Source organism: Tenebrio molitor, chromosome 2 (assembly GCF_963966145.1).
Source record: "Tenebrio molitor chromosome 2, icTenMoli1.1, whole genome shotgun sequence".
Lineage (NCBI taxonomy): Eukaryota > Metazoa > Arthropoda > Insecta > Coleoptera > Tenebrionidae > Tenebrio > Tenebrio molitor.
Genome location: NC_091047.1, coordinates 31,375,325 through 31,394,158, shown reverse-complemented (window position 1 = coordinate 31,394,158; position 18,834 = coordinate 31,375,325). Strand labels below are relative to the sequence as shown.

Genomic DNA, 18,834 nt, shown 5'->3' with positions numbered 1-18,834 from the left:
CTTGACACTGACAGAGTGATAGCGGACAGCCTCATAACAAATAACACTTGACAGTGACATTTCAAATTAAATTAAACAGGCTGGTATTATCCGTTCACCTGACATCCCCACTGTCAGGCTGTGCTGTCAAGTTGACAGGCTGTTGGTAATATTTAAAACCCTATTATACTAACTTGGTAATTTACGTTCAATAATGTTGCCAGTTGCCACCTTGGAGAAGTATATGGGTAATTTATCTATTGCTGATGTTCCTCCTATAATAATTTCTCTTGCCGCCTCCGATTCAGAATCAGAATTGGAGTTCGATTCTGATGAAGCTTTAGATATAATACCTTAAACAGCGTTAGATAATAGTATATTAAAACATGAGTTTTATAAAACTTATATTAAGACACGAGTTAGATTTGCAGCAAAAGTGCCCGTACATGACGAGTGCTCTTAAGTTTTATAAAACCAATTTTTTATGTTATTTTTTCTAATTTGCGTATTAAATACATGGTTTTTTACAAATAAAATCAATTTTGGTAATTTGGGGAATTTTGTGACAGTTCCCGGGGACACATTTATTTCATGGTTAACATTTGAATCTAGACTAAATACAGGGTCTATCAGAAATGGTGGACCAAAATAATAGGGTGAATTCATCATCTTCTGGGAATAATAGGAAAAATGTTCAAAAAAATCTATCTTAAATAGTGATTAAGAAAGAAGCAATTTAAACTGACCAACAGGCCTATTCTGTAAGACACTTGGTTAAAAGTTAAACGTTAAAACAACGGTTAAAATATTTTAACCCATTGCGCTATTCTCTAAGCCAAAATTTTAACCAAAAGTTGTTAAAATTTAACTCAAATTGCTAATTTTTAGCGTTAAAAATTAACTTACGTCAAAACGGTCCCAAATCCCAAATAAATAATGGCATTCGCAATGAATATTCTTTTGGTGCATGAACTGAAATGAAGGCGATAAATGTACTCGTAAGTAAATTTTTCGACAAATCAAATCTGTCAATTCCATAAATTTTTCTCAATTCTTAAGGGTAATTTTGCCACCGGCGGTAAAAGATGAATCACCCTGTAGGTACAGCTTTCTCATTGTAGCTTGAGCTGTAAGAACCGGATGCGTAGTGGTCTTACAGCCCCTTCACTAATTTTGTCGCATTTCTTTGCCGTTTCCAGGACCTTTTTATCTGACCTTTTTATTCAACTTTGCGCATCCCTCACAGCTCAAACTACAGTGGGCAAACTGTAACATATTTGAGTTGATACCTAAAGTGCATCTATCGATATTTAAAACGACCTTTTGATTCCTTGAGTGGTTTATTGCCGCTTAACGAGGGTTGTCGTAAAAGTGGTACCAATTACCAATTACTTTCATTTATACAGTGAGGGGCAAAAGTAATGCAACAATTCGATAAATCATAAATTGTTGAGTTTTGAAAAAATAACAAAAACCGGTCGATTTTTAATTTCAATTTCACGTTTTTGAGTAGTCTGTGCCCATACCAATGTAGTCTGCAACTAACGGGTGACTATTAAAATTTTCACTTAGGGTTGGCTATGGATCATTCTTTGTTTTCCGTTGCACCTTAGACACTGACAAGTTTGACATTTCAATAAATGTTTTATATAATTTATAGGTTATGTTTCAATTGTACTGACTGACATTTGTCGTTCGTTCTTGCGTGTGTCTAAAGTAACAGAAAAAATAAAAACTCGTTCAAAGCCAACTCCAAGTGAAAATTTTAATAGTCACCCGTTATTAGTTGAGGTTAGGTATAATTTTGCAAATAATTATGACTGTTGTTCCTCCAGCTGACAGTGATTTATGCGACGTTGCCATATGTATTTGTACGCTTCCGTGCCTGACTTCATTCTTCAAAATAACCTAGCCGCTAAAATAATGCTTTTTAACCTACCCGTTAATAATTTGTCTTACAGAATAGAATTTTGGTTATTTGTAGATAACCGGTTGTTAAAAATTAATTTATTAGCGGATGGTTTTTCTACAATCGATGTAGAAAGTAGGTCTTTGCGCTTGCATTTGACAACGCAAAGTTGACGTTTTCCGAGGACTGTCACTTTGTCGCTCACGCGCGAAAAAATGTACAAAACGCTCGCTCTTCGAATTTTTTGTTAAAATCAGATGTCCAGTGATTATTGTAACTAGTGACAACGAATAAACAGAAAGAATTGTTGTGTCAGTTTGTGTCGGTGTTCTTTGTGTTTTTATTTCATACTGTCCGGTAGATGCCCGATTGCATCATCGATTTGAGTCCGGTAGGTGAGTCATAACAGTATCGTCAGTATCAGAGCCGGAAAGTATCACTTAGCAACACCTACCGGACTGTTTTCCTTTTATACATCAAATCTGACATTGAAAAGTGAAAAAGTAAAAAAATATTCGATCTATAAAAACAATAGCAACGGCCGTTGCCACAGGAAAAAAGGTGATGCTATTTTCACAATATAATGTGATTTTTTAATTTTTCAATTAAAATTATGATGCACAAGAGACTTCCAGTATGAAATAAAATACATTACGATATACATCCGGTAGTACTTGTAACAGGTACTCGTTTAGACATTCTAGATTCGGCTCCTAACGTCGCGTCGCCTCGTCCATAATGTCTAACTCGTACTGTTACAAGTAACCTACCGGACTTATAACGTAAATTACTATTACAAAAAACATTGCTCAAAAGCCTGTAGAAGGAAGGGAAACTGTTGAGGAAGCGTTTTCGTGTACACCTCCCGAAATTGTAAGTGCAGCAAAAGAACCAGAATGCACACTTCCAGAGCATGGATTACTTTTCAAAAACCGAACTGCGTACTCTTGAGCAGCAATTGTGGCACTCTCATCACACTGTCCATATAAGACAAGCATATCAAAATATTCTGAAGAAGTAAACATTAAGCGTTTTTAATGAATTTTGTAATTGTCAGAAATAATTTATTATGACATAATATTCAATTATTATGTCTTTGCAACAATCAAATTTGTTTCGATAGTTATAGTTGACTCAAGTTGCAAAAAACCACTTTGCCTTTGCAACAGCGTTTTTATGGCATTAGTCCTTTGAAATTACTGTAAAACTGTACTTACATGGAAAATATTCTATCTAAACTATGATTTGCTGGTCCCTTTGTGCCTTTATTTGGTTCAGAAATATTGAAAAAATGCTGTTGCAAATGACAAGTGTGTCTTTGCAACCTGTACCTAGTTTACTAATATAATTTTTTAAGGTAATTTTATATCTAAACGCGATTGGTCAATTAACAACGTTCTTATTTTAAAATCCAATGAGGTTGGATTTTTTAAAATATTTTTCCTATTATTCCCAGAAGATGATGATTTCACCGTATTATTTTGGTCCGCCAGTTCTGATAGACCCTGTATAATTGTCATTTTTCGCAAGTAAAATTGCAATTAAAGATGACTTATCTAGAAATGCGGCAAATAGCAGAGAATACCAGAGTCAATTTGCTGCCGGCAATGTGTGTTACCAACTGAAAATAGTTCCTAGATTTCGGATGTGTTAATAGGTTATTAACACATTCAAAACGAATGCGTTAACAGCTTTGTTAAAACAGCAAATTAGAAAAAATAATTTGAAACACCAGTGTATAACCCAACTTCTTTTTACTTGACACCAGTAATTTATTTATCACTAGATTTATTGTATAAGTACTCAACAGAAAAGTCGAAATTTTGATGTACAGTTGCGGCCAAATAAAAGCGATCACTAAATTGACATTTGATGTCATTTTTATAAATTTTGGTAATTCAGGTTTTTAAAATGAAAGTTTCTCTGGTAACCAGATACCCATACCTGTGGCACAACATAACAGTGACGGATGATGTCAATTTGAAAAATAGTTTTTTATGTTATCTCCTAGGAGATGATTTTTCAGGTGATTTAATATTTAATTCCGATTTACAATAGAAAAAATTGCTGCCCAGTTTTATTTGGTCGCAACTGTACATTCGACTAATTTGGATATAAAATAACACTGACAGTGCGGATGTCAGGTGAACGGATAATAAATCTGTTCGAGAGCCTAAAAAGAATAGTTATGTTTAGAGCAAAATGGGGGGCATTTCGAACCTTTGGTTCTGTATTTAAAGCATAATTTCTTTGTATAGTCTATTTTTTAATCAAAGAACCAGGACCTGTTGATTTAGGTTTGTAAATATAAAATTTTACTAAATTTAGGGTATTTAATGATATCTATTGGCGATACCAGCCAACGTCTGTCATTTTTTAATGTCCTTGAAAGTACGCAAACTCGCAGCTAAAATTTGAACGTGTTATTAAAAATGCCTCGCAACGTAAGACATTTATTAAACTCTCAAATTAGTTGTTATTAGTTGTTATTAACTTTATTAATATGCTGCGATACTAATATCTCTAATAACCTAAATTTTTTATGATGAGATTTTTCACCCTATGTCAAAAGTGTACAATGTTGTCAGCTCTATTTTGGGTGTAAATTGCGGTGTTGTGGTTCTTTGATTAAAAAATAGACTACTCTCGTTTAAAAAATGGATTACTCCCTAGGATTTAGGGATATTCGTTACTAGGTTGCCATAAATTTGGTTAGGTTGGAGGCTATGTGGTTTCTGGAGACAAACAAAAGATATCCCAAAAATGTAAGACAGCAAATTAATTGTAACAGTTGCAAATGGCTAATTTCTCGCTAAGTGATAGATGATTTTTCGTTTCACAATCAATTTTGGTTACTGGCGGCATATTTATTTGGATTTAATCTCTCAATTCAAAGTAACCAACCTTAGGCGTTTCTAAATTACTTTTGAAAAATCTAGTTACACACAACATGAAAAACGTTATTTCCCTAAAGTTCGAATTCTAGGGAGTAATCCATTTTTGACACGAGAATATATGCGTCTATCGATATTTTGAAACGACTTTTTAAACACTAGTTAACATTTTGGGTCGTTTATGATGGTCTCATTACTAGGGGATTATTTACCTACCCTGTAACAAAAACTCTCGATGGTACCTGCGGATTATTGAGGATCGGTTACTCACCACTTTTACAACAATCTTTATTAGCGGGCAATAAACCACTGAAGGAAGCAAAAGGTCGTTTTAAAATATCGATAGACGCACTTTACCTATCGTTAATTTTTACTCTACCATTTTTTCGCTGTTAATGTTAGTGCTTGTTCACAATGGACATAAGACATAAGAAATACATAAGAGATACCTAAGAATAATTTATAAATTTGGGCAATTGGAAAATAATTTATGTGTTCATATAACTCGAATATGATTCTCCATGCCTTTTTGTACACAACAATAATGTTCACTGAGGTCACTTCTCATAAGTTACGTAAAAATTAATAGTATATACGCTGCATGCATCATGAATTTCTTATGCCTTATGTCAAGCTTATGTCCATTGTGAACAAGGACTTAGGATTGCGACTTGGGCTTACGTCAGACATCTGTCAAATAAACCAACAAAACATATTCAGTTTTTATAAATTACCCCTATTTTATGTACGGTTGGTGGACAAAAAAAACTGGGACACGCAAAATTTCTTACGTTTGTATCAAGCTTTAATTGTCAAAATAAAGTCAAAATAAAACTGACTTTTACAAACACTGTTGACAGTTATCTTGTCAGATATAATGCCAAATCTAACAGAATTACAAAACCACGTAATTAGACAACGCCTTGGGGAGGGTATTACCATAAGAGCAATTGCTAACGAGCTAAACGTTAGCAAAAACACTGTTTTGCTCGTCAAACAAAAACTTTAAAAACTTTTGGTAACATTGTAAGAAGACCAGGCTCTGGCCGTCCAAAAGTTACCACAGATAATAAAGATTTTGATATGATAAACTTTCTTCGTTTACATCCATTTCAAACCGCCATCAGAGCTCGACAGGAGACGAATTTTCCTGCTTCTTTAAAAACAACAAGAAGAAGAATAAAGAAATCTGAATTAAATAATAAATGTGCAGCAAAAAAAAATTTTTAACTGCACAGAATAAACAACAAAGAGTTATGCTTGCTTAAGAATAATTATATTCATCAAAATATATGGGATGCGGTAGTCTTTTCTGATAAAAAGACATTCCAGTCTTCTAACACTGGACGGCTCCGCGTATATAGAGCTGTAGGGACAAGATATAATGAAGAATAAGTTCACGCCACCAATCGAAGTGAACGATTTGTAGTCAATGTATGGGGATGCATCAGCATTAGGGTCCCAGGAGTTTGTGCAAATGTGGAGGAGAGGCTAAGAGCACCGGTTTATGTTAGAATTCTGAGGGAGATAATGCTTCCCTCAGTAACACATGTGTTTGGTGAACGAAATTTTATATTTCAAGACGATAACTGTCATGTCCATAGAGCCAGGGTTGTTAGAGAGTTCTTGGATGAGCAAGGGGTGCGTACTTTACCGTGGCCTTCAAGTCACCCGACTTAAATCCAATAGAAAGTATTTGGGGGCGTATGACCTCAATTATGTATAAAAATGAGTTTCGTCCAAATACTGTCGAACAGATGGTCATTGATAAATAATGGTGCAATGACGAAGTATTAGGTTTAGGTTTTTTGTTCGTTAACAACTTGTTTTAAACAAATATGCAATATATAAGTATTCAACTTACCTTTACCTACGTGTTTTTATAAATTGTGTGGATTTAAAAAAGGAATTGAAAACGGATGAAATCTAAAATTCGATTTGATGTTTGTAAGTGTCACACGTGGCATTTTTGTCTTATGTCATCATATCATAGTTAACCTATTTGTTCGCAAGCCTGAATTAAACGGTGCAAATTTGCCAAATTTCGATTTGAATAGTTGTCATTTTTGTCCCAGTTTTTTTTGTCCACCAACCGTACCTAACGGGTGTTCAAAACGAAAAGTACATCATCAAGTTGGCTATGACTTTTGCAAGTGAAATGTCTTTTTTGAGTTGAGTTTCATTTTCAGTACAGTTGAACTTCAATTAATTAAATTTAATTAATGCACCAAAAACATCTATCTGACTATTGAGTCAGCAAATTAATCTCTTTGTTGGAACAACGCATACAATGTTACACAAGAATTTACATTTTTGTCCCTACCGTGTCAGACCCTAGTCACACCAGTGCAGAAATTGAAGCCAGCAGATTATCCAAGAAGATTGCATCTTTGCAATTGTTAACTTGTCCCTCGGCTTGTCGATAACGTAGGCATAATGTTTTGGTGTGCATTTAATGCTTTCAACAGAAAAAAGAAAACTAACCTAAAATTTTACAGCTTGCACATCGCTGTAACTTTCGAACTTTCGTCAAATTAAGAGGCACTCACATTACATATTATAAAATAAATTTTGTCGAAAGTATCACATCTTAACGTTGTCCTAACCTAACTCTTGTCATTGATTTTCTAAGACATAATTCACAATGTTGTCAAAAATTCAAAGGCCACTTGATGAACTTTTCAATTGAACATTCGATATAATAAACAACATTTTCAAAAATTTTGCCTAAACGATCACGAAAAACTGAAAAACGTTGTGTGCACCTCGGCCAAAAAGTGCCTTTTGTCCTCGCCCGTTTTCAAGTCTCAGCTGCGCCTCGACTAGAAAACCCACACTCGGATGAAAAAGATGCACTTTTTGGGCCTCGATACACAAAAAACTATTTACACTTTTTATCTACCTACGAGATTGATGCCGCTTATTGAGAGCCACTGAATCATAGGACGAATTGACTCATGTGACCTATTTCTGCTGGAGCTTGCAGCGCCGCTATCGCATAGCGTTCAAGTTCGTAATTAATCGATCTCGATCATATCATATGACACTGGTTGGAAATCAGGTGCATTAGTAGTTCCCCGTTCCGAAGAAGTCCTTGTTAAAAAATGGCAAGTCAAACGCAGGGCATCCAGCAGCTTCTGGCGGCTGAGAAGAGGGCTGCGGAGAAGGTATCCGAGGCACGTAAACGTAAGTTGTCCCCTCGAAATCCCAACTCACAAAACAACGCAATGGGTGTAACAGTGACAGTCGAATGTAGTCACGAGTTATCGTTCTCAACAAAAACTTTATTTCAGGCAAAGCCAGAAGGTTGAAGCAAGCAAAGGAGGAAGCTCAAGATGAAATCGAGAAATACCGCAAAGAACGCGAACGTCAATTCCGTGACTTCGAGGCGAAACACATGGGGTCCAAGGAGGGCGTCGCTGCTAAGATTGACGCGGACACTAGACAGCGAATCGACGACATGAACAAAGCCGTAGCGAGCCAGAAGGATCCCGTGAGTGTCACAAACTAGCTTTCAGGGTGAGATTTGATTGTTGGTTTTCAGGTGATTGAGGAGGTTCTTCAGTTGGTGTATGCTATTAAGCCAGAGATTCACAAAAATTACCGTGCTTAAGCTGCATTTAGTTCATTAAGTACAAGTTGCTTAATTGTTAATGTTACTTATGTAGGTATATAATATGAAATGTACTTTAGTTCATTCCATTCACTGTCATTTTAGAGTCTTTTAACAATGATAATTGTCTAATTCCGTTGTACAGTATTTGTTTTGTAACTGTTACTTAAAAAATAAAATATTTAGGGGGATTAAGGTTTGATTGGTGTAGAAGTGAACCAAAGTTTAGGGTAAACTGAAATTAGTAGTACTATTGGGGACAAATTACTTTGGTCATCAATGTCGTTTGAGTGACATGGGGCCAGTTTACAAAAGCAAAATTAAGTTAATCGAAGTTTCTGATTCATGGGTTAATCATGCATTAAAATTTAATACAATCGTACGCAGCTACTAAGTTTTAATATTTTGCCGAAATAAACGATAATATTATGGAGGTCGGTTTTTATTTATTTTTTTCACTGCCGGGAAAATTTGTTGATTTCTATCACATCGAAATTGAGACAGAAATGAATAATTATACCCGCAGGTACATAATATTCATAATTTGCCCTAGGGAGATTTTATTATGACCCAATTGTTTTTTAAGAAAGCGACAAATTTTGAAAATTTGCTAATGTCAACATTGTCGTAGATACTCATACAAGCCTTGATCATTGAATACTGCGCCCATGGCGTTAGCTTAACAGCCCTTTCACAATGGCGTTAACGTTACGTCGATGTTAAAACGTTAATGTTAACGTTAGATGTGCGTTAGATCTAATTACATGTATTTCAGTATTTTTTATAAATTATTTCCGTTGGCTAAAGGCCCATTCACAATGGCGTTAACGTTACGTCGATGTTAAAACGTTAATGTTAACGTTAGATCTAGAAATTCAAAATTACATGTATTTCAGTGTAGACCGTTCACAATGGCGTTATGATGAAAGTTAATGTTACATGATATTGTTAGCGTTAACGTTAGACCCAGAAATGTTCTGGACTCTTAACGTTACATTCTAACATTAGTCAGCGGAAATAATTTTTAAAAAAATACTAAAATACATGTAATTAGATCTAACGTTAACATTAACGTTTTAACATCGACGTAACGTTAACGTCATTGTGAAAGGGCTGTAATGTTAGAATGTAACGTTAAGAATCCAGAACATTTCTAGAACTAACGTTAACGCTAACAATATCATACAACATTAATTTTCATCATAACGTCATTGTGAACGGTCCACTATGAAATACATGTAATTTTGAATTTCTAGATCTAACGTTAACATTAACGTTTTAACATCGACGTAACGTTAACGCCATTGTGTATGGGCCTTTAGAGACGTTAGGTTAGGCAACTGAATTAGCTACTAGGAGTAGTGCGGGTGGTATGTGTCTGCGACACAGGGCGAACCACCCCTAACTTTGTAGGAGGGAAAAACGAGAGGGTAAATAACCCAGGACGATCCTTACCAATACGCATGCGTTAGTAACTTGGGTGCTTTGTTGTTACATGTACCGCATGGCACTGTACCGTGTGCTGCGCGTAAGGCAAAGAACGGTAGATGAGTAGAACACAAACTAAAGATATAATTATGATTTTAGAATCTTTTAATAGGTCTATTATTGTAATCAATTTGGAGTCGTTTATGGCAATCTATTAAAGCACTCGTAGTTTAATGGATCTCTAAGAAAATTTTTATCAATATTTCAGTGTAATATTGTCATTTACACTAAAAAACTTCCAAACTCTACTTTTTAACATATGTTGCAGATGTAGGTAGTTGCATCCGTTACCTTGAATTACCAATTACATAATACAAAATTCCCTAGAATTTGAAAATTTAATTTTTTTATTTAAAAATTTTTAAAAAATCTAAAAAATAACAAAAAAACTCGCCTACGGGTCGTTTTCTAGACCTGGGATTTGTGCGCCAAATCAACCCTTATAAAACTCGTTGTCCAAACATTTCATCACAGTTTTTTTAGCAGCAACATCTAAAATCGTTTCCTCGGAAACGCATATATTTAACAGAGTTACCTTCAGGAAGGCGTGTGTGATTGGTTATCTTAAAATCGTTTTCATTTCAAAACTAATATACTTTTCACGTTTGTTGTTGTAGAATCCTTGTTGGATTAAATATTAAAATTCACAGTTAACAGCTGACGCGCGAGTTCTGGGACACCTGTATAAATGAGTTTACTACATAAAAAAAAGGTCTTTTATTGTATTGTTTCTTATTAGATACGCAAGTGTTGTTCTAATTTTTAAACAATAAATTTGCGATATTTTCTAAGTCCGTGAACGTCAAATTTAAATAACGCGCAAAATTATAGGACTTGCGCACAAGTATGGAATGGCCTGGGTCATTTAGCCTCTCGTGAGGGAAAACCGCGGCTGGACGGTGCAAGGTGCAAGACCGGACTGCGGTCTCTTCCTCCAGCAGCGATTAGCAAGTGCAGACCGACTTTTGTGACCTCACTCATTTTGGAAATACACTTACTAAAACTGTTCAAAAATTTCCTTAGAGACGACCCCCCATTCCTAATCACAACTGGAGCCGCCTGACAGGAGATCAAAGGAAGACGAGCCCCAACAAAACATTTTGGCCTTTTCACCAAAGAATACTAGTAAAACGTTCTCTGCGGTGACTTCTACATTCTTCTCCATGCACCACTTTTTGAAATTTTTGTACGTCATGTCATATAACATTTTCGATTTTGATGGCAACAAATTGCCAACTACAGCAGCAGCTCCTTCAATAATTTCTTCTGGTTCTACTACCTCCATCTCACCCAGAATCATGTAATTATCAGTAGCACAAATACAAAAGCACAATCAGACGAAAAACAAAATTTCTTGTACAGTATCACCGGGCACCGTTGGCGCCCCGGTTTTGCTAGTGCAGCTTAGTCCCAACTTCTCCAAAAAAAAAATAGGCGGCGCTGGCCGAGAAAAGTCAAGTTGTCAAGGTCCTCGAGGTTGAATACAGTTGCACGGGGAGCCGGTGTCGTTTCGTTGACCGATGTCTCTGCTCCGTCGGAACGACTCCCACAAGAACCGATTTGTCCCGTCTCTCGATGCGTTCTTCCGTTGAAGAAGATGGCCGTCTCGTAGTCGAGCTCACTTTTACCAGAGCCAGGCTCTGAAAAGAGACGCAGTCTCATTTTTGGGAAGAGGAGTGAAATGACACGACGCTTTTTGAGTGTAAAAACTAAGCTTGACTTTTCTCGGCCGGCGCCACCTATTTTTTGGAGAAGTTGGGACTAAGCTGCAGTCTGCACTAGCAAAACCGGGGCTCAAACGGTGTCCGGTAACAACAGACATACTATTTTCGCTCTTCTACATGAAGCATTGTCCTAGGAACACCAGCAGAAATCCATGCCCACACGATGCCCACATACCTATTAACAGAAGACCGTCCGGTGGTCTATATACTCTAATGTGACTATTATGAGAAGATTGTAACACTTTCTCGTCGGAAAAAAACTATTTTTGACATCAGTAAACTTCATCTTTCAGCAAGTGTTCCAACGCAAAACCTATTCTTGCTTTCCTGTGTCGCGGAGTAAGTCTTATCTTGACCGCAGCAACATGATTATGAAGTATGTACGCTACTTTCTATGCGACAATGCACCGTTCTTACACTTCCAGGGAAGCCTGTTAAATTTCTCGCGCGAACGGCTGTTGTGAAAAGCCTATTTTGTTTCGTCTCAATCAAAGCTACATGGTCGTCAAGTGTAGATACCCTGTGTCTGCTTGCCCCTGGTCTGCGACATTATTTGCTATGCATTCCCGGAGTTGGTCTTCTGTAGGTATTTATTTCATCTTCCTACACCAAATCTTTCGTGTGGTCCCAAAAATTAAAATCCAAAGAGGTTAAATGGAAGATCGGGGACGCCATCGTATTGGAACCAGTCAGAACCAGCCTCACATAAACGTAGATGTAACTCCACAAAAGTACAACGGGACAGAAGCACTACTTCAGGAAAACGCTCGTCGTATAGTCGCCTTGCCGCTCTTGAATTACCACGTGCTTCGCCATAGAGTAAATGGAAATCCGCGTATTCTTGTTTTGTGAACTTCATAACTTTTTATATGATTCGCAAATTTAAAATTAAAGTTGACAAATGTCATAGGTGTTACAGGTACTGTTGCTAAAGAAATTGCAACCAAGCAACCAGAATTACCTTTTTAAACCCGATTAACTCATTAGCGTACAGCAAATTTCGACCAAATTTTCAATAATTTTCATCTCGAAAACGAAAACTTTTGTTAAAAACATTTTTTTGTGTATGAGTTCTACTCATCGTCACCTATTACTGGATTTCGCAGGTTATATCGGGACCACCATGTATATTATGCTCCAGGTTTGCAGAGAACAAATAAAAAATCAAAATCGTGTACCTAGTTATGTTTCGAATTTGCAGCAAATAGTTATTGTCTTAAGATATGTTTACTAAGGGGTATTATTTGAAAGATTTTGGAGTTTTATGAAGCCAGAGGGTCATGCAGCTGAAAATTTATCCGAATCCATTTTGCATGAACTAAAGGGAATAGGGATTTCTCAGCACCAGCTAATCGCTTAAAGTTAGGATGGAGCCAATGTTATGAGTGGTAAAAATAACGGTGTTCAAGGAAAAGTCAAAGAAAAATATCCTAACGCACATTTTGTACATTGCTACGCGCATCAGATAAATTTGATAATGAAGCAAGCCACATCATCTAATAAAAGACTCAAAATATTTTTTGCGAACGTGGAAGCATTTTCGATATTTTTCTCTTTATCTCCGAAAAGAACTGCCATACTTAATAAAATCCTACATAAAAAACTCCCGAGAGGTGCAAATACTAGATAGAACTTCAAAAGCAGGGAAAATAAACACAATTTTTGAAAAAAAGATGAAATTTTGGAAGCCATGGAAGAAATTTATGAATTTGAAGACACGGAGTCGGTTACAAAGGCCACAGGATTAATCTCCTACTTAAAAATACCGAGTTCTTATTCTGGTTAGAGACATTTCATTTGATAATGAAGATATTTTATAATCTAGATATTTTATTCGGTCAACTGCAAAAAAGATCTGCTGATGGGACATACGTTAAAAAGTGTTTAAACGCATTTGAAGAAGAAATACTCAAAATATGAAATACTAGTATCGATTCTATAATACATTTGGAACCTGAAGAGCGACCTTCTAAAAGAGCACGATACTACCAATCAGCGGGAAACAGTAACAGTAGATAGATTTACATTTACGGACCATCTTTCAGCAGCAAATTTAATTTGCAGAGAAAATTTTCAAAAATATACAAAAGATTTTCCACAAAAGGATTTTGAAATCGCAACACGCTGTTATGATGTTCTTGATCCTTCCAAACTTAAAACAGAACTGTCAACTTTATATAAAAGAGAAGACATATGCAGTGTATCAGAAATGTTTGTGGTTTGTTATAATTGCAACTATTCCAATGACGACTGCTGAATGTGAACGCTGTTTTTCCACACTCAAAAGAAGAAAGAATTTCTAAAGAAATACTATGGACCAAGACAGACTAACGGCACTGGCTATGTTATCAATAGAATAGAAGTTGGTGAAAAATATTAATAACTTTAATGAAAAAGTGATCGAAATATTTTCGCCCACAAAGAAGAGGAGAGCCGATTTTTTGTACAAGTAAAGTTTTGGTAAGATTCTTAAACCCATACTTCATTGTTTTTACTTGTGCCCACTGCTAAATTTGTCCACGAGCAGCCACTGTATAACAGTACTTTTTGCTGTACCCAATTTTTCAGCAATTTGGTTCACATTAATTTTCTTTTGAAGTGACAGAAAAATGATGACCAAGGTACAGTCACGGCCACGGTTGTCATTCAACTGACATTAGCTGTAAAACAGGTTTTATATACAGTCCGTTTTTTTTAAGACTGGCCATAGGGTTTTATATGCTAATTTTTCAACCCCCTGTAAACTTTTGTTCCGATGAAAATATTCAAACCATTTTTGGAACAAAGTTGGAAGATCTTTTAAACTATCGGATAGATTGCAATTCAATATCCCAAACTGTCGAAAAAGTTGTGAAAAAAATATTTTTAACGCGCCAAAAGCGTCCACAATTGGAGATCGTCAGGTGCTGATTGAGCCGACAATGGCGCTACTCTGGCGGCCGCTCGACGTACTATTATTTCGGCCGATTTCGGCGCCCTAAAAAATATTTTTTTCACAACTTTTTCGACGGTTTGGGATATTAAATTGTAATCTATCCGATAGTTTAAAAAATCTTCCAACTTTGTTCCAAAAATGGTTTGAATATTTTTATCGGAACAAAAGTTAACAGGGGGTTGAAAAATTAGCATGTAAAACCCTATGGCCAGTCTTAAAAAAAACTCACTGTATTTCTAACCCCACATTGGAATTTTTGACATGGATGTCAATTTGTCAATCAAAAACGTTACTGGTGGCATTTTGAATTTTATTGTGCGTGGCAGAATTTCTGTCACAAAAATTCTGAATGTCAGTCATAATGACAATAAAGCTTTTAGGCTACACAAGTACAGTGTGGAATAAAATGATTTACATCTAGTTACCTTTGCATTACACTTGTAAAAATACGAAATGCCGCTCTACAAAAAAAAGAAAGCCTAACCTCAAAATATATATCCAAATTCCAAATGTGATTTATTGCGAAGGGATGATATGAATGCAAAATTAAGATCGAAATTAAAAAGGAGCTAACAAAAGCAAGTCACGGCTAGTGTTGAAAGTGGCCACCAACGTTTGTTAATTCAATTTAGTAAATTGTACCTAACAATTGTCAATTCGATTGATGACATTTATTGACAGAACTAATAGTTCGGACTTCGAAAAAAAAGGTAGAGCGGTACAGGAAAATTTACATGTGCAAAAATTCCAAAGGTAACTAGATGTAAATCATTTTATTCCACACTGTATTTTCGAGTTGACAGTAAAATAACTGACGAAATGCCCTGGCGGTAACTGTACGGTCGATGGACAAATAAAACTGGGACACTTGAAATGTAAGCTATGTAAATCAGACTATTGAATTGTCAATATATTTGTCGGTGTGTATACAATTCAATATGTGATACCAAAGTTAACCTATTTGTGATAAAGGGAGATTTGGAAAGTTTCAATTTATGTGATTGTCATTTTCGTCCCAGTTTTATTTGTCCATCGACCGTACCTACATATTTTGTCCCCAATAATAGTAAAATACGAAATATCCTCTCTGTCATTTTGAAAATCTATGATCTACTTGGACTGGTAAATGTAGTACATAGTTATAAAAGCCAAAATTATTATGCAATCCTTGTGGAAGGAGGAACTGGATTAGGACTCTGGTTAGTTATCGGAACCGGAAGAATTGTGGCAAGCCACCCAAATGTCTGCGAAAGTTATGGGCCTACCCTACCTACTGTTACATTTTAAAAAATGCAAGTATTTCTCGATCATCGTGCGCATGACTCAAGGCGAGTCCGTTTTCCGCCGAGAAGGATAAAAATCCGAATTGAGAGGGACGAAACTATAAAAGAGAAGAACCAATGCGGATCAGCGCGGCACTTTGCGTTCTCGGGAGGTCCCGGGTTCTAACCCCGGTGCCGCCTGATCTGTAGTGGGTTTTTTCAGGGGTTTCCCCACTACATCACATCGTGGTATGAGCATAGGTCTCATATCACAGATAAGGCGAATGCTGGGTCAGTATTTACCCCTCAGTACCTACCACCTTCCTTCCGCAGCCATCCTCACCGCATCCATCCCGAAATTTCCCGTCAATGTGGCTGAAAAGGCTCTGGAAAGCCTCAGCAGCCCGCCCCCCTTCGGGGGGGAATGAAAAATGTACCCATTCCTTCTTTTGCGGATCAAGAGGAGAGGTCTTTGGTCTTTTGCCTTGGTTGGTGGTCAGATAGGTGTCGGAGTGTGAAGGGGGCGAAAACGGCGAGTGAGTGAATGACGAGAAAAGGGGTGTGGAGACGTCGAGAGTCCGAAGAAGGTGAGGCAGGAAGAAGAGTCCAGGGAGTCCGAACCCAGACGCCGAGGAGCGGATTTGCGGATCCCCGACGGAAGGTTCGCGGAGAACCGAACGCAGAGTGCGGAGTCAGATTCCACGCCCAGATTTCGTCGTCCACCGTGGGCCCGAGGAACGTCCAGGTTTCCAGACACGTCGACCGCCCCGTGACGACCAAGGCCAGGGTGATAGAGTAAATTTTTAGTTTTCGGGAAGCGAGCGCGTCGTTTCAGGCAGAACGTTTTTTTTGTTCGGGTTTGGGTTATCGGTCTGTTGGTGACCTCACCTACAAACGGCCAGTCAGACCGATAACAGTTTTTTTAAATCGTTCTTTTAGTATTATTTATCTCTTGTGTCCTCGGCCGCCGCCCGACTTCTTTTTCTATTCGAATTTTTCTTTCCTTTTGGGGAAACGACGCGAGGCCCGAGGGGACGGTCCCGCCGATCGTGGGCGGCGTACAAGATTAGCGTCGTAGACGATAGCGGACTTCGCCTTCGGTTCCCCTTTTTTTGATTCGAATTCAATCTCCTTTTGAGAGTTTTTCTTTTTTTATCGCGGCGAGGGCACAACCCTTCGTTTTGTAAATAAAAATTTAGGGTGAGAAACTTTTTTGTTGAAAGTTATTAGATTTGTATACCGGGTATCAACCACCAAACCTGGCCATAGGCACATTACACATATTAAAATAATATATGAGTTGCTATGAAATATATTATTGTGTAATGTCATATTGACAGCTATAATTATCATCCGTACAAACAATGCCATCAGGAAACTTTTGATGTAGGTAACGTAGAAAGTAGAAATACTTTTGAAATTTGGAAAAGGGAAGAACGAACATAGAGCAGTATTATGCTCAATTATTGGGCAAATTTGACGAAACAATAATATGTTTCATAGCAACTCATATATTATTTTAATATGTCTAATGTGCCTCTGGCCAGGTTTGGTGGTTGATACCCGGTATGTGCAGGACTGAGTAAAATATATTTATTTCTGTTAAACGACTCGGAGTTTTCCTTTCTCCCGGTTATCACCACCCACCCCCACATTTTTGGTTGTACTCTCGAGCAGTCTCCAGTGGATTTCGACCCGAAGTCTGTTAAATCGTTATTTTGGAAACATTTCACCAAAAGGGAGAATAAATAACGTAACACTACATACCTGTTAAAAGGGCGACTGTTTATTTACAAGAGAAAAGTGCCTATCGAGTATCGACCGCTTATTGAGGTCATAAATCTTAATAATGTAACCATTACAGTTTTATTTAAATACAACCCAAAGTTATTCAAATCAAAAAGCCAGATTTCCATTTTCCCCGGCAACTACTATACAACCGTAAAACCCCTGAGTCCTGAGTACTTTTGAGCCAATGCTGCTAGATATGAGTTTGATTGCTAAAATCATACAAAATCATTATTTTTCCAGAGAAATAGCCTTACCTACTGCGTCTAGTTGATTGAGGTTCAACAAGATGCAGTACCTATTTAAACCAGTTTATCGATTCTGAAAGTATTCTACGGGTTGATGACCGTCTCAAAAATTCAAGTGTTTCATTCTCTCAACGGTTTCCCATTGTTTTGCCTGCTGAAGATTCCGTCACAAAATCGATGATAATTATGCATGAACATCAGAAACTATTACATACTTACTGTCGCCCAGAAAATGTATTAAATGCTACCGATTTGTTGCCTCTCCTGCAGAGCAAATAATGGCTGATTTGCCTTCCTTTCGAGTCAACCTTCACAGACCATTTCTCTACCTTGTTGTCGATTTTACCTACTGAGATTAAGCAATCACGAATTCTAAAGTCTAACTAAGGGATATGTTTGTCTGTTCATAAGCATATGCTTATCGGTTAAGGCAATTCATTTGGAGTTAATCAGCTGCTCACCAGGGTAGTATTTGGGAGAGTGAAATTAAGATGGTCAAGCATCACCTAAAGCGCCTTATGGAAAACTCCCCGTACACCTACGAGGAATTGAACGGTGCACACGAGTTCCCGTCAGCATAATATTTTATACATTGGCTTTGACCCTCTACGGCTTGGACGTAGGCTCTCTAATCCTGTACACGAATTCCCGTCAACGTAAAAATGTACCCCAAATTCTAGACTCGAATTTCCGTCAGAAAAAAAATCTCCGTTATTGAAAGCACTATTACGAAAGTAAGATTCAATGATGAATCTTTTTAGTCCTCTCACAGTCGAACATAGGCAATTAAAATTGTGTATTTTATATGTATTATCCTATTATTTCTAATTAATAATAATAATAATATTAAAGTAATTAACAGTTTAAAAGCAGTTTTTATTATAAATTCTTAGAAAAAACAATACCAAAGAAAAAGGTAAAATTACATTAAATAGGTACCTATACTCCATTCTTTATCTTGGTGAGTGGTCGATGCGATCAAGCAAGCCATGGG

General features: G+C 36.8%; 1 protein-coding gene and 1 long non-coding RNA gene across 3 annotated transcripts; one reads left to right on the top strand and one right to left on the bottom strand.

Annotated features, from left to right (window-relative positions):
- Positions 1 to 7,796: 7,796 nt before the first annotated feature.
- Positions 7,797 to 8,586, top strand: Vha13 (V-type proton ATPase subunit Vha13). Its single transcript, XM_069038530.1, has 3 exons — positions 7,797 to 7,968; positions 8,076 to 8,275; positions 8,327 to 8,586. Exons 1-3 carry the CDS (start codon positions 7,887 to 7,889, stop codon positions 8,393 to 8,395), a joined length of 351 nt encoding a protein of 116 aa, XP_068894631.1. The 5' UTR covers positions 7,797 to 7,886; the 3' UTR covers positions 8,396 to 8,586.
- A 9,070-nt stretch (positions 8,587 to 17,656) lies between these two features.
- Positions 17,657 to 18,285, bottom strand: LOC138124635 (uncharacterized). 2 transcript variants are annotated; one of them, XR_011157232.1, is made up of 3 exons: positions 18,060 to 18,285; positions 17,854 to 17,994; positions 17,657 to 17,804 (listed from the first exon to the last, which is right to left on the bottom strand). It is a non-coding gene; the product is annotated as an uncharacterized lncRNA (long non-coding RNA). The 2 variants fall into 2 exon arrangements; XR_011157231.1 differs by lacking the exon at positions 18,060 to 18,285 and having other exon boundaries at positions 17,854 to 18,049.
- Between the last annotated feature and the right edge of the window lie 549 nt (positions 18,286 to 18,834).

What these genes read in the sequence shown, in the direction of transcription:
- Vha13 (XM_069038530.1), top strand. Translation starts at nt 7,887, where the DNA reads ATGGCAAGTCAAACGCAGGGCATCCAGCAGCTTCTGGCGGCTGAGAAG. An exon ending in GGTATCCGAGGCACGTAAAC is followed by an intron (nt 7,969 to 8,075) that starts GTAAGTTGTCCC and finishes ACTTTATTTCAG; the next exon opens with GCAAAGCCAGAAGGTTGAAG. An exon ending in TAGCGAGCCAGAAGGATCCC is followed by an intron (nt 8,276 to 8,326) that starts GTGAGTGTCACA and finishes GTTGGTTTTCAG; the next exon opens with GTGATTGAGGAGGTTCTTCA.